This window comes from Phragmites australis, chromosome 2 (genome assembly GCF_958298935.1).
Source record: "Phragmites australis chromosome 2, lpPhrAust1.1, whole genome shotgun sequence".
Taxonomy (NCBI): domain Eukaryota; kingdom Viridiplantae; phylum Streptophyta; class Magnoliopsida; order Poales; family Poaceae; genus Phragmites; species Phragmites australis.
Genome location: NC_084922.1, coordinates 49,258,226 through 49,285,434, shown reverse-complemented (window position 1 = coordinate 49,285,434; position 27,209 = coordinate 49,258,226). Strand labels below are relative to the sequence as shown.

The 27,209-nt window shown below is 43.5% G+C and overlaps 3 protein-coding genes across 5 annotated transcripts; 1 reads left to right on the top strand and 2 right to left on the bottom strand.

Moving 5' to 3' along the window:
- Positions 1–2,797: 2,797 nt before the first annotated feature.
- LOC133909499 (protein ESSENTIAL FOR POTEXVIRUS ACCUMULATION 1-like) lies at positions 2,798–9,567 on the top strand. Of its 2 annotated transcripts, none has more exons than XM_062351953.1 (9): positions 2,798–3,068; positions 3,200–3,274; positions 3,538–3,608; positions 3,741–4,592; positions 4,685–4,778; positions 4,907–5,761; positions 5,869–8,014; positions 8,442–8,581; positions 8,950–9,567. In XM_062351953.1, the coding sequence occupies exons 1-9, from the start codon at positions 3,026–3,028 to the stop codon at positions 9,267–9,269; spliced, it is 4,596 nt and encodes a 1,531-aa protein (XP_062207937.1). In that variant the 5' UTR covers positions 2,798–3,025; the 3' UTR covers positions 9,270–9,567. The 2 variants fall into 2 exon arrangements, with proteins under 2 accessions (XP_062207937.1, XP_062207936.1); XM_062351952.1 differs by having other exon boundaries at positions 5,866–8,014.
- A 1,014-nt stretch (positions 9,568–10,581) lies between these two features.
- On the bottom strand, positions 10,582–17,452 carry LOC133909498 (beclin-1-like protein). 2 transcript variants are annotated; one of them, XM_062351950.1, is made up of 10 exons: positions 17,069–17,452; positions 16,153–16,511; positions 15,788–15,955; positions 14,924–15,048; positions 14,548–14,596; positions 13,932–14,090; positions 13,770–13,864; positions 12,946–13,017; positions 12,126–12,275; positions 10,582–11,091 (listed from the first exon to the last, which is right to left on the bottom strand). In XM_062351950.1, exons 1-10 carry the CDS (start codon positions 17,211–17,213, stop codon positions 10,905–10,907), a joined length of 1,509 nt encoding a protein of 502 aa, XP_062207934.1. In that variant the 5' UTR covers positions 17,214–17,452; the 3' UTR covers positions 10,582–10,904. The 2 variants fall into 2 exon arrangements, with proteins under 2 accessions (XP_062207934.1, XP_062207935.1); XM_062351951.1 differs by having other exon boundaries at positions 13,770–13,855.
- Positions 17,453–25,094: 7,642 nt separating this feature from the next.
- Positions 25,095–26,950, bottom strand: LOC133909497 (transcription factor TCP20-like). The gene is made up of 2 exons (XM_062351949.1): positions 25,475–26,950; positions 25,095–25,349 (listed from the first exon to the last, which is right to left on the bottom strand). Exon 1 carries the CDS (start codon positions 26,709–26,711, stop codon positions 25,740–25,742), a length of 972 nt encoding a protein of 323 aa, XP_062207933.1. The 5' UTR covers positions 26,712–26,950; the 3' UTR covers positions 25,095–25,349; positions 25,475–25,739.
- Positions 26,951–27,209: the final 259 nt, after the last annotated feature.

The window sequence follows — 27,209 nt, the reverse complement described above, 5'->3', positions numbered from 1 at the left end:
TACTCGGGGATCACTGTTCATGGCCCTGAGCGCCCTCTCCTGGAACTTGTACTTCTCGGATCCTCAGGGAACTCGGGTGCTCGGGGACCACTGTTCATGGCCCCGAGAGCCATCTCCCGGAACTTGTACTTCTCGGGTCCTCGGGGAACTGAGGTACTCGGGGACCACTGTTCATAGCCCCGAGCGCCCTCTCCCGAAACTTGGTCTTCTCGGACCTCGGGAAGATAGTCTCCGAGGGAAGGTGCCACGTGGCATTCCGGTGTCCTGGCCTCGGGACTCGGGGACCCCTAGTTCCCATGTCACCGACAGTGTCTGCCTAACAAACAAGGAAGAAGTACAAATACATACATCCATTAATAAAGTAAAGGAGATGCCAAACCATTAAAAGATATATGTACCACAAATTGAACGAGAAAGGTCTTCATCAAATTGTGCTTCTTAGTCACTGGAAAAGGGCTGAACGAGGCTACACCATCCCTACGTTCAACGATGGAGAAGCGGCCCAGCATCTCGTCCCACCAGCCCACGGCCACGTCTCTAGCCCCAACAGCGGCACCCACGCAAGGCAAGCTCATCAAGAGCGAGACATCCTCGAGCGTGGGCGTCATCTCGCCGCACAGGAGGTAGAACGTGTGTATCTCAGGACGCTATTTGTTGATAAGGGCCACGAGGAGGGCTCTGTCGTAGCTGAATTGAGTCACCACCTCCGAAGCCCTCGCAAACGCGTCCGCCTCCACAAGCCGACACAGCGGAAGTAGGCCAGTAGCACACAACCTGCAAATATACTGCAGTTAGCGACCAATATCGTGTCTAAATCCGTATGAAATTGTAAATTCAAAATTAAAACCTCAGGATTCATAGCTCATCAATACTCATGAGCTCATCCAGCACACGAGGTCGAAGTACCGGCAGGTCCTCAGCCTACACTGCGAAGCGGTACGAACGATGTCTAACGTCGATTTGGGGTCGAGCAGCTCCAGCTACGTCATATCTACATGTTCACAAGTTATTTATATTTTTACATTAAAAAAGAGAGTAAGAAGTGTCAACCGATATATATATGGTTAAATTGGTCTAGACTGGTCTTTATTTGTGGGAACTGAACAAATAAGCGTTCAACATATAATATGATATGATAGATTGTTCAAATTAGACACAAATATGTGAACAAATCATAACATAACACGTTACAACCTCGCACATTGTGACCGCCACGGTACTAACACGATAGAGTACAATGGTATGCACATGAATATCTATCACACCACAAATTACAACATTAATCGATCTCAATGAGCCGACAAAGCTGACGATCAACGACTACGAGGACGTCTCCCATGTGTAGCAGACCCAGAAGGACCTGCTTCTGCGGGGTTCACATTTGGGACACCAACGATATATTTTCTTATAAGTATGATCCGTTCTGTTGCACTTGCTGCATCATTTCACGCGACGTCCAGTTTCTGCTTCATATTGTAGCTAATAGTGTACTTGCACTCCTTCTCAGACTCTAGTTCGTAGTTCAAGTTGTTCACAATCTGGATGTATATCATATTGGCGACAAAGGCTGAGGTGATATTCCTATGGCTGGACTCAAGTTCTTCTATCATGCAAGTGTGGTCGACCACAATTGACATATCCCAATAGTCAACCAATTTCCACTTAAAATTGTGCACCTGCCATGAGTAACCCTCATTCGTGCACTTCATGTTATATTCCTTTTTGCTTGACTTGACAACATAAAACTACCATCAAAGCGATATCGCCCATTGAGTTATGGCATACTTCATGATCTGACTGGTAGGACACCTAGCACCTTGGGTCACCTCATTCTACGTATACTCTTAGGCCACTTGATTTCCCTTATTCACCACAAGATTGTTGAAGTTTGGATTGTTCCAGTTTGTGAGAACCAGAGCATCGTCCTCAACATCCGAGATGTCATACTCAGGAGTTTCATCAGCCTGAAGATCATCCCACTCCATCTATTCAATTAGAGAAGGGATTCATTCCCCCCTCATCTGCTTCATAGGTCGATTTAGTTGGATAATCTGATGAACGCGTATCATCCGGACCATGGCGATGACACGGTGGTGGTGGGCCAGGACGGACACGCCGAATGACGAAGAGGGAGGCTACGCTGCTTCGATAGGTAGTGGCATATGAGGTCGCAGAGAAAGAGAGGGATGTGTAGTGGGAGTGGTTTTGGAGAGAAGCGATGTGAGGAGAGGTTTTGTATGGGAGAGAAAGGAAAGTCCATATCACGACGAATGAGTCACAAAGACGGAGCGAAACGGGAGCAAAGGATCAAAACATACGCAAAAAGGAAGCGACTCGTAGAATGACAGAGAACGAAAGGGGGCAGAGGGAGCCGACACAGGGAAGGCAGGACATCCCGCGTCTTGGAACGACACCCCTGCGTATTTTCTAATTTTATTTAAAATTGCTCATGATATTACAATGATTTACCTATCATTTATGGATATCAAATGGAATATTGGGATGGAATTTTATTTTGATTTGCTTATTATTGGATCCGTAGCTTTGATCTAATATAATAATTATATTATGTTTCAATCCTTTGTTGAAGAGAATGGCGTGGCCGCAAGTGAATGCGCTGTCGGGTCGATTTTTTAGCTTAGCATTTCTATCGTAATCAACTACAGAAAAAAAATGAAAGAAATAAACGAACCGAGAGAGGGGGGAAAAACGAGTTCACTAAAAAACAAATCTATGATTTATCCCTTGGTCCGCCCTCGTCATCCCAACCCATCGAAAACAGCAAAGCCTCCCATAAGCACAGCTCCCAACCCAACCCAACCCAACCCAAGCCTGCCACCTCCTCTCCTCTGCTCTCACCGGCGACCTCAACGCTCCTCCTATCAAAACCCTAGCTCTCGTTCCCTTACCAGCCGCCGCTTCGGCCCGTTCGCTCGGGTCGCGCCGCGGAAGCCGCCGCTCTCGCTCCCGCTCCCACCCGAAACTCTATCTCACTCCCCACGCTCTCGGATCCCGCGAGGCCGCGATGGCGGAGAGGAAGTTGGATCGACCTGCGGTGCTCGGGAAAGGTGAGCCCCCGATCCTGCGCTCGCCAGCTCGCGGGAGATCCGATCTGCAGCGGCACTGGATCGGCGTACGTCAGATCTGTGATTGGTTGGTGGGTGCTCCTGATTTCACGTGTGGTTGTTGCGTTGCGCAGATGGGCTGTCGCTTGGGATCGAGGAGGACAGAGCCGCCGCCGCCGCCGCCATGGGGTTCGTCGACGATTCCAAAGGTACGACCCGAAACAACATGTTTTCTGTTTCCTGCTTCAGTTCGGATTGCCTGCCTAGCGGTTGAGGAATTACTGCGGTGTGTGCCGTATAGGTATGTAGGATTCGGTTGTGTGGGTTGCTGGTTCGTGGTTGCGCCTGTGCCTGGGCGTGTGCGCCTGTGCCTGCGTGTTGGTAGGAGTGCGAGATTGTGCGTGAGTAGGTTGTTGTGTGTAAGGTAGCATGTTTCCTGAGCCGTTGACCCTGAAAGTATTCTGCTATGCAGATCAGCAGCACCTGGACAACAGCATTCCTCTGTCTCCTCAGTGGCTCTACGCCAAACCGACTGATGCAAAGGTTTGTGATCACTGTCCTCTCAACATATTCATTTTGCTGCAGTGTAATTTTTTTAGGAGACGTGATTTAACTTGGGTGTTGATTGATTGCTGGTACAAGTGTTTGTTAATGATACTGAATGCTCATCTGCAGATTTCAGGGCCTCATGGGTCCTCCCTTGAACCTGCTGAAAAGGAACTGAGGATGCTGGAAGGAACTGCAGATAAGAAAGAACGCAGGTGGAATATATTTGATGCTGACAGTGGTCTTCGCTGGCTTGAAGAGGAGAGAGAGACAAGCTTACTTGGAAGGAGGGAGCGCAAGAAGGAAGTGGACCGGGATGTGGAGAATCGTAAAAATGATCGCCGATCTGACAATGTTTCTGCAAGGGATAACACTGATTCACGTGCACCTCCTGCATCTGAAAGGTGGAGTGATGGTTCCACACGTAATTTGGGGAGCGAAGGTCGGCGTGATGGAAAATGGTCATCAAGATGGGGACCTGATGACAAGGAGAAGGACCCCAGGTCAGACAAGAAGATTGACACAGAAAAGGATGAAACCCATGCTGAAAAACAGACATTTACAGGAAGGCTGCTGTCTGAGTCAGACTCCCGTGATAAATGGAGACCTCGTCACAGGCAGGAAAGCCAGTCTGTCGGGACAGCAACGTACCGTGCTGCCCCAGGCTTCGGGTCTGAGAAAGGGCGTGTGAAGGACTCAAATGTTGGTTTTGCCCCTGGAAGAGGCAGGGCAAATCCAAACTCAGTTCCATCCTTCAACCGGACATCATCTGCAGGACCAATTGGTGCTCCACCTGTGCACGGAAAGTGTGCAAAAGCTACTTTTCGCTATCCAAGAGGGAAGCTTCTGGACATATACAGGCAAAAAAATATGATGGCATCCTTTGATGACACCCACATTAAACTGGAGGAAATTCCTTCAATCACACTCTCTACTTCTGCAAAACCACTAGCATTTGTTGCACCCAATACTCTTGAAGAGGTAGTGCCTTAATTATTTCCTTCCTACGTTCATATGCAAGCTTCTCTCTCTCTCTATTTTTCTTTATATTTGTCTGCTTGTGTACTTAATAGGCTCTTCTGGAAGATATTAGAAAAGGTAAAGTCGGTAGCAGTGATGTAATCAATGCATCTGGAAACAAAAAAGAGAGAACAAAAGAGCCTGAAGGTATATCTACATTGTTGGATGTTAGTTGTGACCGTCATTTTTTTATATATCTAAACATTCATGTAACTATCTATCACATGGCGTCTTCTTATCCATTGGGTATAGTCTAAATACCATAATTGTTTCAGAACCAGCTTGTGGGATTGATGACAGCAAGGATAAAGTCGCTATGGCATTTAGTGGGTTAGGTCATGAAGGATCTTCTGTTTTAGTTTCGGAGAAGGATGCCTTCTATGATGAAGGGATGTTTTCTAGTGGTGTTAGTACAACTCTCCCAAAGATATTTGTGGATGAAAATCCTCGTGTTAATCGATCTGGGATTCCCAGCATTCAGGAAGGTGTGAAAATTGATGAAGTCAAGTCAAGTGCTGGTCATGGTCTTAGCAGTAAACTACCTGACGATTCAAACACACTGTTTGATGTACCACCCTTTGAGCATCCCCCAGAACCCCCTATGCTGTACCAAAGCAGTGACACGGATATAAAAGCTAGTGGCCAAGCTAGTTACCCAGAGGAGTTGACATTATATTATCTGGATCCTCAGGGAGGTGTGCAGGGTCCATTTCTAGGTGCTGACATAATCTCCTGGTATGAAGATGGATATTTTGGTTTGGAGTTACCTGTTCGTTTATCTCAGGCTCCAGAGGATGCTCCTTTCCATCCACTTGTCGAAGTCATGCCACACCTTGGACAAAAGTCCCAACCTCACCCACCTGTACCCTGCGATGAAAGTGCTGAATCTCTGGATTCTGTTCAAACTAAATTCGAGGCCGCAATCCCTACTTCTGCTTCTTCTGGGAAGAGTGATCAAGTGTCTAAATGGGATTCTGAAAGCTATTCAGTTGATCCTAAAAGAGGCGAGCAGGAAGCATCTGTACAGTCTCATACTAGTTGGTTACCTTCACCTGAAACAGAAAAGGATGCAGCAAATATTATTAGTCGCCAGAAGCACATTCCTGAAGCTGTGAATCAGGATGCTGAAGGTTAGTTTTCTTTGTTCTGAGAGTTCTTATCTTTTTCTTAACAATTCATTTGCCTTGTCTCTATTTTTCTTGACTACATGTTCATTTTTTCATGTTTATGCCAGAAGTGTTGTACACTGGGAGGCCTAATAGCAGCATGGGTCAATCCCTACGGGATATCGAGAATGACCGTGCAGATTTCCAGTTGGCATCTCATGATCCTTATCCTGGGGTCGGAGAAGCTAATTTGCCCCAGCATGATGTCCCGAGAGAGAGTGATTTAACTCCTCTTGGTTTACTTTGGTCTGAGCTGGAAGGGATGCATCCAAAGCAACCTCTCTCAACGAATGTACTTGGTGTTAATGAGCGGAGAAATCCCAAGCTTACAGCGCCGAAAGACATTCCACCTGTTAACATGAGGCATGAGCCACTTAGCAGGATGAATGAAGGTTTTGGTGTGCATGACGAGTGGCCTGCTAACTTTGGACGGCTGGATAACCTGAATGATGCAAACATTTCGGGCCGAATCCCTCAGGTTGAAGCCGAACATCATTTGAATTTTGAGGAGCAACTGCTTCTTCAACAGATTCGAAGGGAGCAATTGCAGCAGGAGCAAATGATGGCTCGTAAAAATTTGGAGTTTCCTGGACCGTTTCCAGGGCAGGTATTTGATGCTTTGCACCAACACCGACAGCCTATGAATCAACCGCATCCTGATGTGGAGCATATTTTGAGAGTCCAGTTTGAAGTCGAACAACGACGCCAACAGCTCCAACAAGAGCAGCACCAAAGGCAGCTGCAGCAGCAACGGCAAGCCGAGCTTTTGCAGCAGCAACAACAACGTCAGCAACATATGATTCTTGAGCAACTGTTGCAGCAACAGCTGCAGGGTTCAAATTTTGGACCAAATAACATGGTAGATCAAGTGTTACTTCGGGAGCATGTATTAAATGACCTGCATCACCAACCCCATCATTTGCAAAGGCAGCATGATGCTGCAATTGAACAACTTATTCAAGCAAAATTTGGGCAGGGCCTTCATAGGGAGCATCATAATGATATGTTGGATGTTCGCTCACGTCCAAATCAGAGGCAGATGCTTCCTTTAGAGCAGCAAATTCTCTTTGAGCAGCTTCAGTCACAGCAACTGGCTAATGCTCTACGGCAACATTCAGGCAGGGAGGAAGAAAGGCACTTAACTGGGGTCTGGCCGATGGATGATGCTAGTCAGTTTATTCACTCAGGAACCAGTCCAAATCAAGGCCACACCTCTAGGCATGGTCGTTTTGATCTGCTGGATACCCTTCAGAGATCCTCATCCTTCGAGCATCATGAACATCTTGACCGGAGCCTATCCTTGCACGAGCGTGTGAGGGGAGGTCAAAATATTCACTCCCTTGAGCGGTCTGGTTCTTTGCCTGGTGGTGGTCCTTTACCAAACCCAGATGTTATAAATGCCCTAGCACGTCAGCATGGCCTTGGTCAGCTGGAAACACATGGTGATCTGTATTCTATAGGACAAATGCCTGTGCTTGCTTCAGGGGTTCATCCCCAGCAACATAGGCTTCAGGAGCAGCTTTCTGGTTCTCATGTAGGAAGGATAGAAAGGCACTGGTCGGATGCCAATGGGCAATTGCAGAATAGTCTGATGGAATCTTCACGCATTAACCAATTGCAGATCGAAGCAGAGAAGCAGAGAAGGAATGTGGAAATGAATCTTTCTGCTGACAACCTGCATGTGTGGGCATCACTTATGAATAAAGAGAGGAATGTGGAGCAAGATTTGAGTGATATGATCCATAAAAAACTTGTCCTTCAATCACAGCAGTCTTTGGATTTTCCTGATGTTCCAGTGCCGGCATCATTTGGATGTAAAGATCCTTCTATACACTTTGCACAACCTGTTGCAGAGAACCCTTTGAGATCCCCAGTGGACAGATTGTCTTTTGAGGAGTCTCTTGCAGAAAGATCACTTTTTGCAAAAACAGGGCTGTCAGCGCAGGAGGGATCGGCCAACCTTGATAGTTTACATAACAGTACTGAGAACAGTGGAAAGTATAACCTTAGATCAAGCTCTGGGCCAATTCTTGAGCATAAACATTTTCTCGCAACGGATGATATTCAAAGAGGAGAATTTTCAGAAATTACGGCTGGCAGAGCGTCGGCAAATCAGTTTGTTGGGAGCGTCAACGAGTTGACCAGGGGAAAAAGGCAGGGTTCTAATGCAAACTTGGCTGTGGATGATACTGATCTTCCAGAAGCTGTTAGCAACTGGTAATTTTTCTAAACTTAATAGCCGCACTGCTTTGTTATCTAGTATCTTTCTTAAATGGACCTTATTCACTGATTATTTTTCTTCTTTTCAAATTGCCATTCTAATAGTATTTTATATGGCATAATCCTCAGTTTGTTCTGATGCTTTTACCTTGGAGCATTGGCTAATTGTAATATGTACTACGGATATTTTGAGATTTGCCATCACTAATAAACATAGCTTTCTGGAAAGTGTTGTTTCTGTACAAGAGTTGTGACTATTTAGCATTTTGTCAAGGCATGTATAATTTCAATTATTTTGCTTCAGTGTCCAGTGTGTTGTTTTACTTACCCAAATTATTTTTCTAGAGTGCACACATAGGTGAACACAAAGTTGGCTTGCTACTGTATTTATGATATATAGATGTGCTTTGTGTTTCATGTGCAGGTCCGATATTGGCATCTCAAAAGGGAATTCTCACTCCTTGCTAAAACGCACAAGGCAACATACTGCTACATCTCAGGCAGTTTCTATGGATCTATCTTCAACCATTAAGCTGAAGAAGGCAGGCCTTGCATCTTCTGATGGTATGTTTTTTCAACTGCGTTTAACTTAATGAAATTGCTAAATTTTTAGTCTGGTTAATATTTACTTTGAGAGTGTTTACTGAAAGGTAAATGAAGCTACTTCAATGCGAATTCAACCGTCAATTGATAAAAATAAACTATCTAGAGCGTAAATTGGATTGCCACCTCATTGTGGATTTGGTAGCTATATCTTTGTGATAGTTTGTTCAAGCACTATGTTAGTTACTGCCTAAGTGGTTTTGCACAGTTAGAACCAACCTAAAGTGTTCTGCTTTCTGCTGTAACTGGAGGATCCTTATAACCATGCTATATATCTATCTTATTTATGTCTTCTATCAGACATTTGATGCGGTAATCTTGCTGTGCAGAGAATAAGATGGAATCAGGAGTCACATCAGTAACCCAAGCTATTGAATCCTCTGTTCCTAGCAACAAAGAGACAGGGTCGTATAGCATGCCATCAACCACCGCCAATCTTGACGCCTCTGGTCCTTCGTTCAGCGAAGCGTTGAAGAGCAATAAGAAGCCTCCCATGCAGTATGATGCCTCAGAATCTGCAGACGGTGGCCTGGGTGGTAAGGGCGTGAAGAAGAAAGCAAAGAAAGGAAAGCAGATTGATCCTTCTCTTCTTGGCTTCAAGGTCCACAGTAACAGGATCATGATGGGCGAGATTGTTCGGGATGATTAATATGCATGGGTTGCGCCATTGTGTACATGCTCACCTCTTTGTAACTCCGCAAAAATTTTGTACCATGGCTCCATTTTTGTCCAGATCTTTCTTTTACCGGAGTTTACCAAATTTGTCAGAAGATCTAACTGAAATTTGGTAGGCTTTTTTTTGGTATCAGTGCCCTCAGAACAGTGAAGATCATCATGTATTTTGGTCCATACTTTTATTGATGATCTATATTCAACTGTGCACTGATCGACATTTGTACAGAACAATGAAGATCATCAACATGCTTACCAAATTTTGCAATTTTTTACTCGATTGATCTCTCAGTTCTCTTGCTGGTGTTCTGTCGTCGCCCTTGTCCATTGCTGGTACCTGAGCCTGGAATGATTTTTTTGTGCTATCACTTTTGATATCGAGTTCCTATGATGTTATTTGTTTTTTGTTTAGTGAAGTTCTGCTCTGCAGTTTGATCACGAGAAGTATTGGCAGGAGAGCTGTCAAGAAATACGGTGTCATGTTCAGAGTCACACTCTGCTGGTCTGGTGATGCAGATCAGAAAATCATTTCTGTAGTTTTCCCCACTGTTTCAGATGCAGAATCTGGATGGCGTCGCAGGGGTCACACAAGCTGGCAGGGTGAACGTGGCCAAGAACTAAGATGATTCGAAATCGAACAGTGCTGCCCTATTATTCCTCGATCTAAGATGGGTCCAGATCGAACAGTCCTGCCCTGTTATTACTGGACCTTTGAATTTGAGAGGACCTTTCACCATACTCTTATCTAACTGTAGAAATTGGAAAGGCTTTTTCCAGTTTGAGATGGCCAATCTGGAGTCAAGACCTGCGCGGAAAATAATCCTATGAGACCAGTATCGTAGGATTATTTTCCAACATTCTCCTGGCCTGCTATACTCGTCTTCAGCTCGTACCGCTGTGTCCTGGCTCGATTCCTGTCGCGTCACATGATTCGATGGAACCAAGTGACCTGTCGTCGTGCAGCGAGGAGCAGGTGCAACCGATTTGCAAACATGGCGCTGCATCATAGATGACGATGATGCCTTGAGCCGGGGTTGGTACGAGAACGAGTTTTCGACAAAGTACAGAAGATGAACTAATCAGCTGAAACAAGCTCACAGATCTCCCAAGTCTTAACTTTATTAATCTGATTCGAGTAAGAGTATAATTAGGGCGTCCTCTATCTGTTTATAAAAGGATATCACGAATCGAATACTACTATACAAGAGTACAAAGACGGATTTAAATTTTAGAACTTTATTCCTATTCTAAAGAGTAATACTCGATCTGTCTAGGCACGTGTCTACACATATGAGAATAGCTAATTTCACAACAAGAACAGTGATGTTTTGAAGAATGTAAGGGCTTAACGGAGGAATACAGCATATTAGTACAAATTTATTGTCGTTCCATTTTGCCTACGCAAATGGAGCTCGCATAACAAGGACACACACAGAACAACGGCGGGTTGCAAGCAACACGCAAATACAGTTAAACTACGTGTGCTACTTATTTACATCAAATGTGTCGTTGCTGTTACTACGGTTATGCACAGGAATTACTGTCACAGTCAGCTTCTAGGCTCAGTAACTTGGCATCTATCAAGCTATGTACAATTTTGGCAAACACAACATCAGCTCTTGTTCTTCGGAGATTGTGTATGCAATGATCCAGAGAGTGGTGCAAAACTTGTATTGCCGATAAACCAGTAGAGGACCCATTTCAGATTGCACAGCATGTACTTTAGTGCCTTCGTCCAGTTCTCGTTCTTATTAAAACTTAGGACGATTGTATGGCTCCCTACTTTGTCACCATCAATCCTGTGAAATGAAGTAATCTTAATTGACAATAATGCAGGCAACATCGAATTACACAAGATACCCTAGTTGTTACGGCAGCGTGGCGAGGCGCGGTGACCTACCTACCACCTTCACGACTTTACAGCGCCATGGCGCGTGGCGTAGCGACGCCATACACACATCAACGTGGCGAACACACATCATATTATATGATAGTACAGAATTATATTAGCAAATGACAATGTAAATGTAGCTCAAAAGTGATAGTCTAGGATTTTAGTAAATCGAAATAGCAACGTAATAGCTGATTTGCTTTTTTTTCCAGTGAGTTTTTCTGTGAACAATTGACCATCTTACATGTGGGATCCATAGTCCATGCACTCAAATCCTCAACATAGCAAGCACGACACGGCACCACAGCTTCTCTCTCTCTCTCTCTCTCTCTCTCTCTCTCTCTCTCTCTCTCTCTGTGGCAGGCGCAAAGCTCAACGGGCGAGCGGGTGGGCGCGGAGCTCGGGCGCTGCCGGTCTTGCCCGCGGGCAGGCGGGTGGGCGCCGCCGATCTTGCCCGCAGGCGGGCACGCGGAGCTCGGGTTGGCGTGGAGCTCGGGCGGGTGGATCTGAGCACGACAGCGCCACGACGGGCGGATCTGAGCTCAGGTAGCGTACGCCATACACGCTAGCGCCGTGGCGAGGTCCATTTCACCGCCACGCCGCTATGACAACTATGCAAGATACCTTCCAATTTACTGTCTACTGTCACCGTAAGAGAGTCCCTGCACGTAGGTTACACCAATAGTCGTAGGAACCAATGAAGGGAAGAACCAAAGCCATAGAAATAATTGTCTTAAGTATTTTAGTGCTTGCAGCTAAAACCTAATGCATCTGAACAAATTTCACCTCAGGTGGAAATCTTCAGTGTTGAATATTTCTTTAAGAGCAATTGCAAAAGAGACACAGGTTGTAAGCACAAATTATCAAATTCAGATGTATGAGTGACATGATTAGTCAACGTACATAACACGAGAACAATAATAGAGTTGCAAGAAATCTTACTTATAGGGGAGCTTCAATGACTTCTCAGGTGGAACATTGTTCTCTTTATCCAAACTTATGGCAAACTCAGCAAACTCTTGCAGGCAAGTCAGAAACCATGTCATGGCTTTGTCAAATCGGGTGCTCCAGAACAAATTCACAGGACCAAACCTGAACATTAACAGTGCAGCTTATTAACATCCCAAGCATGATAAATTTGCACTGCTCAATACAAGGCAATCGGTGAACAAATAGTAATGATGATTTTATAACTTCTCTTTAGTGCAATAAAAAAACTGCAACAAAAGGAATGGTAATCAATAAATAGAAATCTGTCGATTCATTAACCATGTTCAATCAAATTTCTTGACCGCAACATATGCGATCATGTTTGGTAAGAGGAAACATGTCAAATATTCAAGTGCAACAGTGCTTTAGGGTGTATGCGGTATGCGTCTATGCGCTAATCAAACATGAAAAATTTCGGCGGGAAAATAGATGCACTTCTCACTTTACTCCACTTATGCACTTCTCAATTTATTGTACTTATGTCCAAAATTTGAAGTTCAAATTCATTTTCTGTTAAAAGGGAAAGGATGACCTTTTTGGTTTCTTCTAACACACGAGTTGTCAGTTGAAAATTTGATTCTATGATTGCATCACTCTTGACAAAAACAAGCATATTCACCCATGTTTATGAGGGATACTCTACATGTCTTACTAAGGCAAGAAGGTTTGCTAATCAGATAAAATTATCATGAACATTAGAAAATTAAGGAATATTACAAATCATCTGGACAAGGAAAAAAAAAGAGAGTACATTTGCCAGCAAAAAGCTTACAATTCATATGTGTTATTGTTGATGTCCGTGACTCTTGGATAGCTTCCCATAGGGTGAATCTTGATCCGGTATCTAGGTGAAATATTCAGGAACTCCATAGCAGCATTTCCTTTTAGGACATTTGTAGTGTACTTGGTATTAAAGTTTATAATTTATGTAGAATAACTTCAATGAAGTAAAATATGCTACTTAGCAATAAAGTATATGCACTAATAATGCGAATGCTCCAGAGAGAGAAGAACAGACACTAAAAAAATGCACAAGGGCCTTCTATGATGGGCTACAGTATACATCAACCCACTGCGTAGCACCATCTTTTAATTTGCAATAATACTATCTGTTCATGCCAGCTTGGTCCTTGCAAATGAATACCTAATCTTTCTGGTGTCCAATCTCAAAGACCAAGGCCAGATTGTTATATTTAGAATGAGATAGCACAAATGAATCAGTTTGTCTTGAGATCAAATGAGCATAAGGGGTAAAATAGACACAGCCCTAGACAAAGGCAACAATACCTCATTACTACCATTAGCACAGATATACAATTACACTACTACATGTACCAGTAATACACCCTAATGACAGAGGACACAACAGCTGGACAGAGCTTCTTCAAGCCAACATATATTTTGGATATACATAGCAAATATCAAGAACAAATAAAACAAAGACAACATGGTTAATTATTAGAACACATCAAAGCATGTGGTATAATTAGATGATCAAGGGATCCACCATTTGGGGATACTTCTCAAAAGAATAACCATTTACCAGTAAATAAATTTTAGTATGAAAACATCATTGTCCCAAGTAGCCAAGGATACTTAAATTTCGGAGAGAAATACTGAGCCATGGTATGCAATAGAAGTGCAGCTTGACCCCATGCAGCATTTATCTCATCCCACTCAACCTGTACATTCTTTTGAGAAGCACTGAGTATAGTGAATCAATGTGGTATCTGTACATTATACAATTCGCATACTTACCTCTACACTGGAAAGATGCCCGAGACGAAAGTTGTTTACTGTTCCAATTAATCCATTATGTGAAATATAAAATGCATCATTGAGTACGTTTGTACGCTTTAAAAGTTCCAGATGAACCTGAGAAACTTCTATCTTGGCAAAAACTGCATCTCTTTCTTCCTGAATAGTGAAGGGGCAATTTTTCAGACAATGAATTGAAAATGTCAGAAAACAATGTTGGCAAACAACTCAAGAATAAGAAAAATTGCATATAGATAAGGAATCAAAATTTGTGATAGTATTTACAAAAAAGAAAGAAGTATGAAACATAACAGCGCAGATGTGTGCATGTCGCATAAACGTCGTTAGCTTTCTGTCAGCAATTTATTGATGTGAAAGAAATATATGATCACAAAATCAACCATAGACTTGGCTGATATTGCTTCATTTATGAGCCTGTAACTGATATGGAACAAAATACATGTCTGATTGTCTGTACATTCCATTGGAAAATATTATAAGTTTTAATGTCAACAAGAACACAAGTTCAAAGTATGACAATAATAAACCAGTGTATTTTTATTCTGACAACTACGCAACTAGATGCCCATATGCATATGACTTGTAGTAAGCATACCTGGTGAGATGTCAACTGAAACTGAAAGCTGTTGAATTCATGCCAATACCTAATTCAAAAGTATGACGTCAGCATTGCATAACAAGTATGTGAAGCTTTACAAATAACAGGAGCCAAACAAAAAGTGCAGTTCTGTAAAAAATCTGTGTGATTATTGTAGCAAAACCATATTTCTGTGATACTATTTCTCCAGAAAAGAGCACTCTCCTCTTTAGTTTCTCATTTACAAAAAAAAACGCTGTCAGTAGAGGCTCCCATCAGCGCCAAGTAAATAAAAAATGATTCAAGACTGCAGCCTGTAGACAGATGACAGAACTAATGACAGCCTGACAGGAAGATGCCTGAAAGAAAAATGACCAGGAGAACAAATACTAACCGTTCTTCCAATTCCTCAAATTGTTTAGACTTTATTTCAAGATCTTTCATCTCGGAACTAACTTCGGAATATAGCTTTTCAGCTTCTTCAATAGCAGCTTTAAGTTTCTTTTCTTCTTCCTCGATCTGAAATTGTGGAACACACAAATTACAAATAAAATTGTAAGAGTATCACACATACAAACAAATATTAGTTGCAACTTCTGCCATAGGGTTGGTATTGGTAACATTGACATGTTCCAACTCAGAGCCAAACAAGAGCAATGAAAAGCCTTATCTATGTTAAGCCTTTCTTTGTTATTCTCATAATGAAATTCCGAAGGAATGTCAAGGTTATCAAGTCTTCCCATTTTTTCAGGATGAAAACCTGACCACCAACAAACCAAGGTCTACAAACTCTGTGCCAGAATTGAGTTGCATTTATAGTTCATAGGTTATGTTTGATTAATATACTTTCAATCACAGGACTAATATACTGTCATCTCACGGTATCTGATATGATAGCTTCAGACAAAGGATCAAATTGGATTGAAGTATACTGCTACTAAGGGTTCGGGATCTCTTATATGTAGGTGGAATTTAGTAACAGTCTGAATGCTGTTTGATTTTCAAAATTGTATGGCTTGTTAAACTTTTGAAGTTTTAGTTCTGTGCTTCTCAGATATGTGCTAAAACATGGTGATAATTGTTGTGTGCATTTCATGATGCAGAGCTGAGAAGTTTATTCCATTATCTAAAAAAAGGATCTCTTATATGTGGGTGGGAGGCATGCATCAAGTATATCAACTAAACAGTAAACTTTGCATCGTCTAACCTCAGTAATTAATTTATCATCAAACCATACACATGCAATAGGGATGGTCACCTTTTGTTTCTCCTGAAAATCTGCTTCACTGAGGATGTTGTAGGATTCCTGTTCCAAACGTTGAAGACAAGCCTCATAAGCTTTAATATCAGCATTAACATCTTCAATCTCCCTATCCATCTTATCAAAAAGAACACTCATACATTCCAGGCAAAGTGGCTGCTCAACCTGCAAATGGTAATTAGAAAGCGGAAATGTATTGTCACTACTAAATGTATCGCTGTAATGTTCTTTACACTTATTAGCATTTCTGATGCAATAGCTACAAAAGCGCTAAAAAAAATGCAGAAACATCAAAGAAAACAATAGCAAATCTGCCATGCTCATACAACAAATATAGGCACATCTTAAGCAATCAACCGTACCTGAGTCTGTGAACTAGCAATCTCAAAAGCCCTTTTTAATACAGTGACACTAGAGTGAAATCCAGAATTATTTCCTGGCAAAGGGCTACTGGAGTTTACACTTGGTGGTGGCAGCTGTGCACCACCTCCTTCAGAGGCAGATGTCTTATATATGGAAGCAGCAGGAGGTGGAAGCATTATATATGACCCCTCTATTGCTCTTGTAGATTGGTTGGGTTCAATATGTGGGGCTGCTGCACTTGGTGGACGTGGGGGAACTCCAGGACCCTGAGATCTGTTTTGCCTAGATAGCACGACATAAGAATTGTCCATCCTGCTTGCGCCCATAATACTGCCCTGAACAGGAGATGCGTGCATACCTGCATCCATTGATGGCATACTAGGTAAGAGACAGCAACAGCAACAGCAACTAGGTAAGAGACATCAGTACCACAAAATTGTATCGTGGAGAAGCTTAACGGGTAGAGTTTGAGAGTAGAAAAGAAATAACTAGAGTACTAGCAAGGCAAATGGTCAAATGCTAATCCTGGTGTTAGTACCAATGCAACAGAAATGACTTAATTGTTGAAATTGATTGACAACTAGAAGCATCAAAGCAACGCCAGCTTCTGGCACCATGAAAACTAAATAATGATCGGGGTTGCAACTTTTACATATTAAAATTTTGAAATACAGATATTAGCAGGTTCAAGTATTAGCAGGTTTAGCCCTTCAGCCCATCCTGAATGTGATCGTGCAGTTCAACCGTGTGTGAATACCTCTCCAAAGCAAGATAAAGAGTGCCGAGAGAAGCATATTTGGCATAATCTGAATGTGCCACAGAAAATTTAACCACGAAATCGACTTAAATCGATGGAATAATTACGGATTGGTTAAGGGAAGAGGGATAATCGGGTGGGGTACAAGGTAAGGGTACCGGAGGCGGCGTGGGAGGGCAGCCTATCGGCGTAGGACTCGACTCCAACGACGACGAGCGCGCGGCGGCACTCCTGGCACTTGAACCGCGGCAGCGACGGGTCCACCGCGCTGCCCTTGCCGCTGCCACCGGTGGGGGGCTTCATGTCGCCGTGGACACTGCTGCTCCCGCTGGGCGGACTCCTCGCAGCTTCGATGAATCGAGCGGCCGAGACCGGGGGGGGGGGGGGGGCGGCGCTGTGGGGTGCGTCCTCCGCTGATTGTAGGTTCGCCCTCGGCGAGGGATTAGGGGGATCAGAGGAGGCGCCCGCCTGCCATGGCCATGCCGCTCGGCGGTCCAAAGAGGTGGGGTTCGCGGAGCAGCGTTTAACCGACCGTACCACCGTCCGACTCGGGTTCGTAATGCGATCGTAATCGAATTTGAATTTAAAAATTCAAATTAACTTTGAAAAAACTTAAAAAATTTAGAAAAAATCCATAAAAAACTAGAGGTAATTCTAAGACTATATATGAAAAGAATTTTTAAAAAATATTATTTACATCACCAAATAGTTGCTCAAACATTGGAGTTAGTAAAAAAGGCCAAAAATGATTAAAAGACCAAAACAGATCGAATGCATAGTGAAATCGGCCCGTTTTGGTCCAGCTCAAATGGATAAGGGCAGGGCACCCAGCGTTTAGCTCGTGTCAGTGCACAGCTCATTTTCTCCTTGCGTTTCTCCATAGCAAAAATCGAAGAAGTGTCGCTCGGCTGGCCAAATCCGCAACAATTCGGCGGAAATCTGACGTTTAAGCTTCGGTTTATCGAGTGATTAGCGTCGTTAACCGACCGCATCTGAGCGGTTACCGTCCACCTTCGAAGAGCATCACGGAGCGCCTGACGCCGAGCAATTTTTTAAGATTTTTGTTCGGTAAGTGGCCATTTACTAACGATTTTTCATGTAATTCGTTCGGTAATCGTACTTAGGAGGTTGGTAGTTCGTTGTGTGGTCGATTAGAACGATTTAATGCTTGATTCACTCTGTTATCGACTATTTACTAGCGATTTTTCATGTAATTCATTTGGTAATCGTTGTTAGGAGGTCGACAGTTCGTTGTGTGGTCGATTAGGACAATTTAGTGGTTGTTTCGCTCGGTTATTGACCCGATTGCGTCGGTTTTTAGCCCGATGCGCACAGTTGTTACCTTGTACAGGCAAGGGTTGTTAATATTGATCAAGTTAATTGTTTCTTGAGACATTTGTGCATGACTAGTAACATGACAGGACATGTTTATCAATTTAACATGCATGGACATAATTATTAGTAGGTTAATCATTGAGTTTTCTTCTTACAATAGAGACAATATAAAGTAATCGATGGCGGATAGAGATGTGGTCTGGCAGTATGGAGATAATTTGGCCCCGGGGTTTAGGTGCAATTACTGCAATAAGGAAAAGAATGGCGGTGGTGCAACAAGGTTGAAAGAATATTTGGCAGGGCGCGGATCGAATGTTATACATTGTGATAGGGTACCTCTAGATGTGCATAATTATTTCATACGTGAGCTGGATAGGGCAAGAGATAAGAGGAAGGGAAAGACCGAGGAGAGGTTTCGGAGGCAAGAGTCAGCAAGAGTTCAGGTATATTTGATAAGCGATAATGAGGATACAGAAGAGGAACATGTGCAGCGTGTCATGGCTCATTCTAGGGACGAGAAAGAGTTCAGGAGGAGGGCAGGTGAGTCCTATGAGTATGGAGGTGACAGTGGAAGTGATAGAGGAGACACTGTGTTAAAGAGAATGCTTAGGAGAGTATCTTCAACCAGGGAGCCATCACCAAGTGTCAGAGATTACAATGTTACTGTGACAAAAGCCCCTATGCAGGTAATCGTGGCGAGGTGGACGGTAGGTACTTGTGCGGTCAGTTCCAACGATGCAGTGCCTGATGCGCTTGGTTATCGACCATTTAGTAGCGATTTTTCGTGTAATATGGTCGGTAATCGGTATTAGTAGGGCGGCAGTTCATTGTGTAGTCGATTAGGAAGATGTAGTGGTTGATTCGCTCGGTTATTGACCATATTGCGTCAGTTACCGTATACAGGCAAATGTTGTTAATATTCGTTCAAGTTAATCGACCATTTACTAGCGATTTTACATGCAAATGTTGTTAATATTTGTTCAATTTAACATGCATGGACATAATTATTAGTAGGTTAACTATTGAGTTTTCTTCTTCCAACAGAGACAACAAAAACTAATCGATGGCGGATAGAGATGTGGTGTGACAGCACGAGGACAATTTGGTCACGGGGTTTAGGTGCAATTACTGCAATAAGGAAAAGAAAGATGGTGGTGCCACAAGGTTGAAAGAACATTTGGTAGGGCGCAGATCGAATGTTATATATTGTGATAGGGTGCCTCCAGATATGTGTGATTATTTCAGGTGCGAGCTGGATAGGGCAAGGGATAAGAGGAAGGGAAAGTCTGAGGAGAGGTTTCGGAGGCAAGAGTCAAAAAGAGTTCAGGTAGATTTGACAAGCGACAATAAGGACATAGAAGAGGAACAGGTGCAGCGTGTCATGGCTCAGTCGAGGGACAAGGAAGAGTTCAGAAGGAGGGCAGGTGAGTCCTACGAGTATGGAGGTGGTAGTGGTAGTGACAGAGGAGACATTGTGTTAAAGAGGATGCTTAGGAGAGCATCTTCAACAAAGGAGCCAATGTGGTGAGTGATTAAGTTTGTAATGAATGTGGTGAGTGATTAAGTTTGTAATGAATTTATTGTTGTCATATTTATTTTTTATTTTTTTACTTATGACCATTTGTTCCGTAATAGGCGAGGGTGTACCATCTCCAACTGACCAGGATATAGATGGTAAGTATCTGGACGAGAACGAAAGTGCATTGAAGAAAATATTTGACAAGTGAAAGCTAGAATGACCAGAGTATGGTGTGACCATAATGTGTGATTCGTGGACTGGACTGACGCACATAAGTATTATTAATTTCTTCTTATATTGCAATGATCGTATGCTTTTTCACAAGTCCGTATATGCGACTGGCTACAGTCAAGATGCAAAGTATTTGAACAAGGTATAATATTTTGCTAAGTTGGTAACATAGTATTTTGCTACAGTCAATTTTTGCATGCCACACAGGACCAGGACCACGGTGCCGCATCCTCACAAAGACATATCATACAGGGTGGCCACGATGTACCACAAAATAGTGGGAGCTATTTCAGCAACTATAGTATGGAGAGTAGTTCCGGATCATATCCGTACCACTATTCTGTCCTCGATGCTCAGTCAAAGCCTCCTATTCAGTGGGTCTATGAGTGGCAAGATCCTGCGTTTTATACCATATTGCAAGAACAATGGTCAGCCACTTCTGCATGGATGGGCAAGCTTGGGCAGAGTTTAAGGCAGAGTTGCTATCTACACGACAGATAATGCTCATATCCACCGAGTAGTACAATACAGCCGAATTTAATCACCTTCAAGCTGGTGGTTCTAAAGGTGATGAAAATTTACTTTTTGCAGCTACTTTATTTCCACACCATGGTATTATCCTAATTTTTTTCATCTCGTAGGTTACACGTGGCGTGGATACTATGCAAACTACATTTTAAGTATCGACCATTACTTTGGTATGCACTGATGGATGCCATGTGATTGCGTTTTTAGTTTTAGTACCGACAATTCGACATATATTTATTAATTTGAGATGCTACATATGTAATATATGCATATATTCGATAAAACAATTATATGTTCATGCTCGTATTGCCTTGGAAACTTCTAAAATATAGCAAAGGTCATGCCAAATTTTTTTTCTGATATTATAAAATATATCAAATCTCATACCACATTTGTTACTATTTTTTCTTGATTTATTGGTGATTTTTTTTGTTTTTTTATTTTTCTACAAAATCATTGATAACACGTTTAAATCGCTCGGTAATCACTCAAAATCTCTCGGTAAATTGGTGTTCGGTTATCGCGTAAACCATTAGATTTATCACACAAACCGTTCGGTAACTGGTCCGATTTGACCGGTTATCGAGAGGTGAGTCTGACAAATTTTTACCCAAATTTCAAATTTTAGGAAATAATTCTTTTTCCGAATTTCAACCGAATTTCAAGTAGTTATCACGATAATCACGAATTTTAGATCATCAGACGGGCTCAGTAACCTAAGCCCTAAGTGAAATCTTGTGTTCAAGAACAGCGCCTGCCGACCTGATGGCGCTGATCTGAAAATAAAACTGGCGGTTACTGGTCCATTTTCAGATGCAGAATTTGGATGGCGTCGCAGGTCACGCATGCTGTCAGGGTGAACAAGGCCAAGACCATGATTGGATCGACCAGCGCGGCCCTGATCATTGGGCACACGAGAGGAGAAAAAAGGCATGCACCCGGTTCAGTCGGGCACCGAGGAGCAGTTGTAACGACGCAACGGTGCTGCTGCATACACGGTCGCAGCCGAGGAGCACGATAAGCGTGCGTGCGTGCCTGATGCATGGAACTGGGGACATGTTTTCGGTGCTCCAGAAAAAAATTCGGCCGATTTTCGGCTCATTCGGTCACCCCTAATATTTGGTTTATCGACTGAAATTATTCAAATTTAATCGAAAATATTCAAATTTTGGTCAAATTAGACCGTAATCGGACTGAAATCAGATAATTTTTTTTCGATTTTCGGTCTTATTGGTCTTACCGGTGTCCTCCGTTTTTTTTAAATCCGATTTTTTTTTCCATTAGCCGGCTGCCAAGAATAAGCAGCAGGACCTCTCGAGCAACAGCTGATGTGTATCTGCTAAGGCAGCAAGTAGTGAATTGTGTTACTGCAATCCTGCTGTCAAACAAAACGAATGCATATAGTTAAAAGGAAAATCTCCTCAAAATGTATATGTATATATAGGCACAGTTAGCCAAAAATATTCTCGCTGGCATCCCAATCCCTTTCCTTTCCTTCCTAGTTACGAATTGTATTCAGGTTTTAGTCGCTAAATTGGGTTTTAGTCACTAGCAATTTAGCGGCACCTTTGGTTTAATGAGATAACTGTTTAAAAAAATCAAAGTTCCCATCCTATCAAATACATAAATAAATCTTACTTTCCGTTTCCATGGGCTGAACGGATTCACAAATTTGTCGAAAACTGCTCAAAATTCATGGTTTTCGACGAATTCGGTTTGCACTGCATTCAGAATGCGATCGTATTTTCGGTCCGATTCAATTTCAAAATTAAAAAAATCGAAAATTTGATAAAAATTTATCCGATTTCTATCGAATTTTACCGAAGTCACACCGATATTGGTAAATTTCAAAGAATTCACCGGCCACAACGAATTCATGAACCTGGCCTGGACACGTCTAGGCAGCACGTCGGCGTCACCCGCCATGCTCATTGCTCAACTTGTATGACCGACGAAAAGGCTAGAGGTTGCTCCGTTCAACTGCAGCTTGCAGGTGCCCCTTTGCCGGAGTTCGCAAGCTGTAAGATCATACCCAACCGTTTTCTTTTGGAAATAAAAATCCCGTTGTGAAAGAATTTTTGTTTACTTCAGCACTTCAACGGTTTCACTTTAAGTTCCCGTCACGAAAAGATTCCCAATGTCATTCATTCCAAAACGGGATTCTCTCATTTCTCTTCGCAATTCCCCTCAAAAGGAAGTTGTTGAATATAAGAGAAATAAAAGGAATAGAAATAGAAACGGAGAAAAAAATCAAAAATAAAATAAAGTAAAAAGAATATGAATGGAGACGATCTAAACGAGCCTGAAAACGCAACAGACAGCCGCGCATCCATGGTCGAGTGCCTACAGCCAGGGAGCATCTTGAAAAGGAGAAAAAATAAATCGTGCGACGAAAAAAAAAAAGGCAAAGTTGAAGCGCAAGTGCTGAAAACGAGTGCAAAGCAAAAGTCTCCACTGGAGAGATTGTGCCCAAGATATACGAGGTTTTTGTAAAGAAGCCTCTGCATTTCATTGGGGTTCACGTTTTCTAATCTTCTTCCAACCTAATCTTACGAGAAAGCAAGTGGTGCTTACTGGTATTTTAAGAAACGCATGCCAATGAGGGCACCTTCACGATCAATGATCAATTTCAACAGCTAGAAAAAGGTGCGACTGTTGCATCTGGATCTTTGTTTTTTTCCTTTTCCCCAGACCCTGAATTAGCTTGCAAAAACATGGGATAAAAACGAACATGATAGATCATCGATAGCTTTGCACAAACACACACACACATATGCAAGGGCAATTCAGCATGACGATAGAATGGTACATAACAGTTAATCACGCACAGTGTATGTTGGTTCTGTTGCACACAAGCACTTCAGAATTTACGCAAGAAACAGAAGGAAGCACAGGAACAGTGGGTAAATAATATCCAAATGCAGTCCTATATCCATCACATTAAACTTAGAAAAAGCAAAATATATAATAAAATTAACAGAAAAGGCAACGTAACGCATTACCACGCAGGCATTGCACATGCAAAATAGTGCAACAGTGTAGTACTAGTTAAAGGAGATAAGGGCATCCAGTGCATTGGAGATGCAATCAGTACAAGCACAACTACTGATGCATTACAAGTTGCAATAAATCTGGAAAAAAAATGAGAATGACAGCATATTACCCCTCACATTTTGACAATCAGACAGACAAAGACTTGCAGTAGCAGACTAGCAGGCATGGGTGAGAATGACAACGTCTGCTCCCCTCGGCACCACGCCAAACAAATGTGGCTAGGGTGGATAGAACCATGAAGTCACCAGCAACCATGGCCACCAGAAAAAAGAAAGAAAGAAAAAACTACACAAAAGAGCAACAGAAATCTGTTTCAAAGGTCTGGAACATTTCAGCATAGGACAATGCTGATGTAGTGGTGCTAGCGTACTACAGTAGTACCATTGACAGCCGACCATGTGCCCTGACGATGTCAAAGTTCCACACACAGACACAGTTCATTTTAATGAAAACCGAGCAAGATCTAACAAGTACTGTACCAAATAGACACGATTTATCCCACATTTAAAAACGAAGACACAAGTACTAAATATGATTGAATTCAATGCAACATAACAAATGCAGACAACATGAGAATCTCTCCATTGAGCAGCAGTTGCAGTTGCGATAAATAGACTCTCCAGAAACTAGTACGCATGGGATAATCATGCTGGCCACGTAGAGAGAGAGAAAAAACTTTTGTGAACATGCTGCTCCCCCGCTTAAAGTCATCTTGATCTGAATGTTGTCTTCAGCGTGTTGTTTAAGGCATTACCAGGAAAAGTATCGAAATCATGTAGTGTTCAGATGATATGGAAAAGGAACTAACCCAAACTATTAAAGATTACATGCACCGTTCGCTAATGCCACATAGCTAAATGGCTATCTCATCACCCGTAAGGCCATAATCATTTTAAGCTCACTGTCTCATGATCTTCACCGTGATAATAGAATGAGCAAAACGTAAAAAGCTCAGCACAGAAGGTGAGCAGATTGTGTTTTCAAATCTCCTGAATAAAAGAAGGCGGCCAAAAGGTTGAAGCCAGTTATGTTTAGCATTAGCTGTTTACAAGTCAATGTGCAAGGTCATTGAGTTAGTATTTACTCTGTAATATGGGGTACTGAATACATATTATCGTCGTGGAATAGCCCATGGTTTGCATGCTTGGTATTGCCTTTGGTGATAGCACAATGTTTTCTCCTTCTAAGATATATGTAGGCTCCATCCGAATGGTGTTCAAGAATGCCACATTTCAAACGGAATTTTCATTGGCAACGAGGCACCAACTTCTCTAATGGATGTGTGAAATGTTCTGGTTTTTGTTTTTGAGTCAATACTGTGGCACCACCTACAACTATGGACACATTTCTTGATCTTTTTTCCTAGTTCAAACTATCGATAGGAAGCCCTCCTATGTAGGAAATGTACTAAAACAATAGCTACATGAATCAAGCAAACAACTATGGTGAGTGCATATATGACCAAAAAGAAACAAAAAACCTTGAAACCAGTAACAGATGATTGCCATGCCACGAAAGAAGATGCAAAGAGGCATACATAATCAGGGAACTAGAATTTTATATGTATCATATTTGCATTGCAGAAACAACCTGTGGAGGAGGATCAAATTGCCCGCTACACTACCTCTGTCGCTTTAATAGCAGATACCTCCTATCAAAAACACCTCTCTAACTGGAATATTACCTGAATATCTACACACCTTGGATTAACAAAAAAGGCACTCACTCAAGGGCGATCCATCCAATCCATCCGGCTTTCAGCTATTATACACCTGCAGGGTGTGCAATTGTGCATAGCACAACCATCAACACATACGCTCATCAGTCAGTCAAATCAAGCTATCCTTCAAAGGAACCCCAGGTTTCACATGCTGAATGCAAACAATGAAACTTTTACCTGGAATTTGGAGAGAAAACTCGGGCGATCATCCACGGAGTAGTGGGAGTACACAAGAACTGAGGATGATCTTGATCCAACAAGTCCCCGGAGCAAGAGGCCTCCATTGAGTTTTGATACCACACGAGAAAAAATGAACATAAAAATCCATCACAACTCGAAGAACAATAATCCAAGCATCCCGTGGCTGCATGCATACACTTATCTCTCCTTGTATCCTTCTCCTCTTCAAGGAACACCAAGAAACGCACGGATGAACGACCTTCTACTGCCCAGACTCCTCGTCGGACTCGCCGTCCTCGCGGTCGTCCTCCCCGTCCTCCTGCTGCTGGTGATGGTGATGCTGATGCGCGTGCGGGTGCTGCAGCTGGCCGCTAGCGCCGGCGGCCCCGACCTGGTGGTAGAACTGGCTGAGTGAATGAGCGGCGAGCACGCCGATGTGGCCGTCCTGCGACAGGCCGAGCTCGAGCCCCGGCATGGCCGCCGCGGTGTGTCCGGGGAACATGGGCGCGAACCCGATGTGCCCGCTAGCGCCGAGGCCCACTCCGGCGGCGCCCCCGCCCGGCAGCTCGAGGCCGGCGGGGAGCCCCATCCGCTGCATAAGCCCGCCAATACCCGCGGCTTCAGCGCCGCCGGCGGAATTCAAGAAGCCCGGCGAGGAGAACCCAGCGGACGCGGCGGGCTGAGGCCACATGTGGTGGTGGTGGTGCTGCGGCCTGGCGAGCGCGGAGGTGGGCGACGGGAGCGACGGCACGGAGGCGAGCGCGGACGCCGGTATGGTGCCCGTGCCTGTGGCGGCGACGATGGCCGGCTCGGCCTGCTGCAGCAGCCACTGCACCGTCTCGCCGTCGGACTTGTGCCCGAGCTCCCTCGTCAACTGAAAGATCCGCGCGGCGCAGAGCGCCGGCATCCGGATCCGGCGGCCCCTGCCGTCGACCTTGGTGTGGCGGTCCTTGTTGGAGCTCCGCTTGGGCGCCAGCGCCTGCTGCCTCCGCTCCCCCGCCGCCGCCACCTGCAGCTGCTGCTCCTTCCCGCCGCCCCCATCCTGCTGCGGCGGCTGGCGGAATTGGATTTGCAGGTGGTGATGCTCCTGGTGCTGCGCCGGCTGCTGCTGCTGGTGGTAGTCCTTGGGATCCAGCTGCTGCTGCTGCTGCGTGGTCGAGGTGGTGGTGGTCGTCGTCGCAGTGGTGGGCTCCGTTTTGTTCAGCGGTGGGGGTGTGGGGAACTTGGGGTCCATCTCCACACACACAACTACAACTGCACCAACTCTTCTTCCCAACCAAAAGCTAATCAAATCAGCATCTTTCTCTTGCCTCCTTCCTCTCCTTCCCTCCCTGCCCTGAGAAAGCCAAGAACAAGGAGAAGATGAAGGGCAAGAGGATGGAGGTGGCCCTGATGGAGTGGAGGTGAGGGGTGGAGGAAGAGGAGAGAGAAGGGGGAATAAGAAAATATGGGGAAAGATAGTGCACCCACTTTATAGATTTACTCCTCTGCTACCTCGACTTTCTTTTTCTTCCTCTGCTCCTTTGCCATGTCCTTGTATCTCCTCTCACATCATTTTAGGGTTTTACCTGCTGTTAATATCTCTAAAGATGGTGCTTTCTCAGTTTAGTAATAATAGGCATTTTTTTTTAAAAAAGTCAAACTATGTGTAATTTAACTAATATTTAATCAAACTATAAAAATATGTAATGTATAAAAAATATATATCTAGATTCATAATTTAAAATAATTT

Bases quoted from the DNA above. Each gene is read 5' to 3' on its own strand.
- LOC133909498 (XM_062351950.1), bottom strand. From the start codon at position 17,213: ATGAAGCCCCCCACCGGTGGCAGCGGCAAGGGCAGCGCGGTGGACCCG. The intron at 16,512-17,068 runs GTACCCTTACCT...CAATGGATGCAG, and splicing joins GCCCTCCCACGCCGCCTCCG to GTATGCACGCATCTCCTGTT. The intron at 15,049-15,787 runs GTGACCATCCCT...CCACAATTTCAG, and splicing joins ATTTTCAGGAGAAACAAAAG to ATCGAGGAAGAAGAAAAGAA.
- LOC133909497 (XM_062351949.1), bottom strand. From the start codon at position 26,711: ATGGACCCCAAGTTCCCCACACCCCCACCGCTGAACAAAACGGAGCCC.
- LOC133909499 (XM_062351952.1), top strand. From the start codon at position 3,026: ATGGCGGAGAGGAAGTTGGATCGACCTGCGGTGCTCGGGAAAG. The intron at 3,069-3,199 runs GTGAGCCCCCGA...TGCGTTGCGCAG, and splicing joins ACCTGCGGTGCTCGGGAAAG to ATGGGCTGTCGCTTGGGATC. The intron at 4,593-4,684 runs GTAGTGCCTTAA...TGTACTTAATAG, and splicing joins CACCCAATACTCTTGAAGAG to GCTCTTCTGGAAGATATTAG.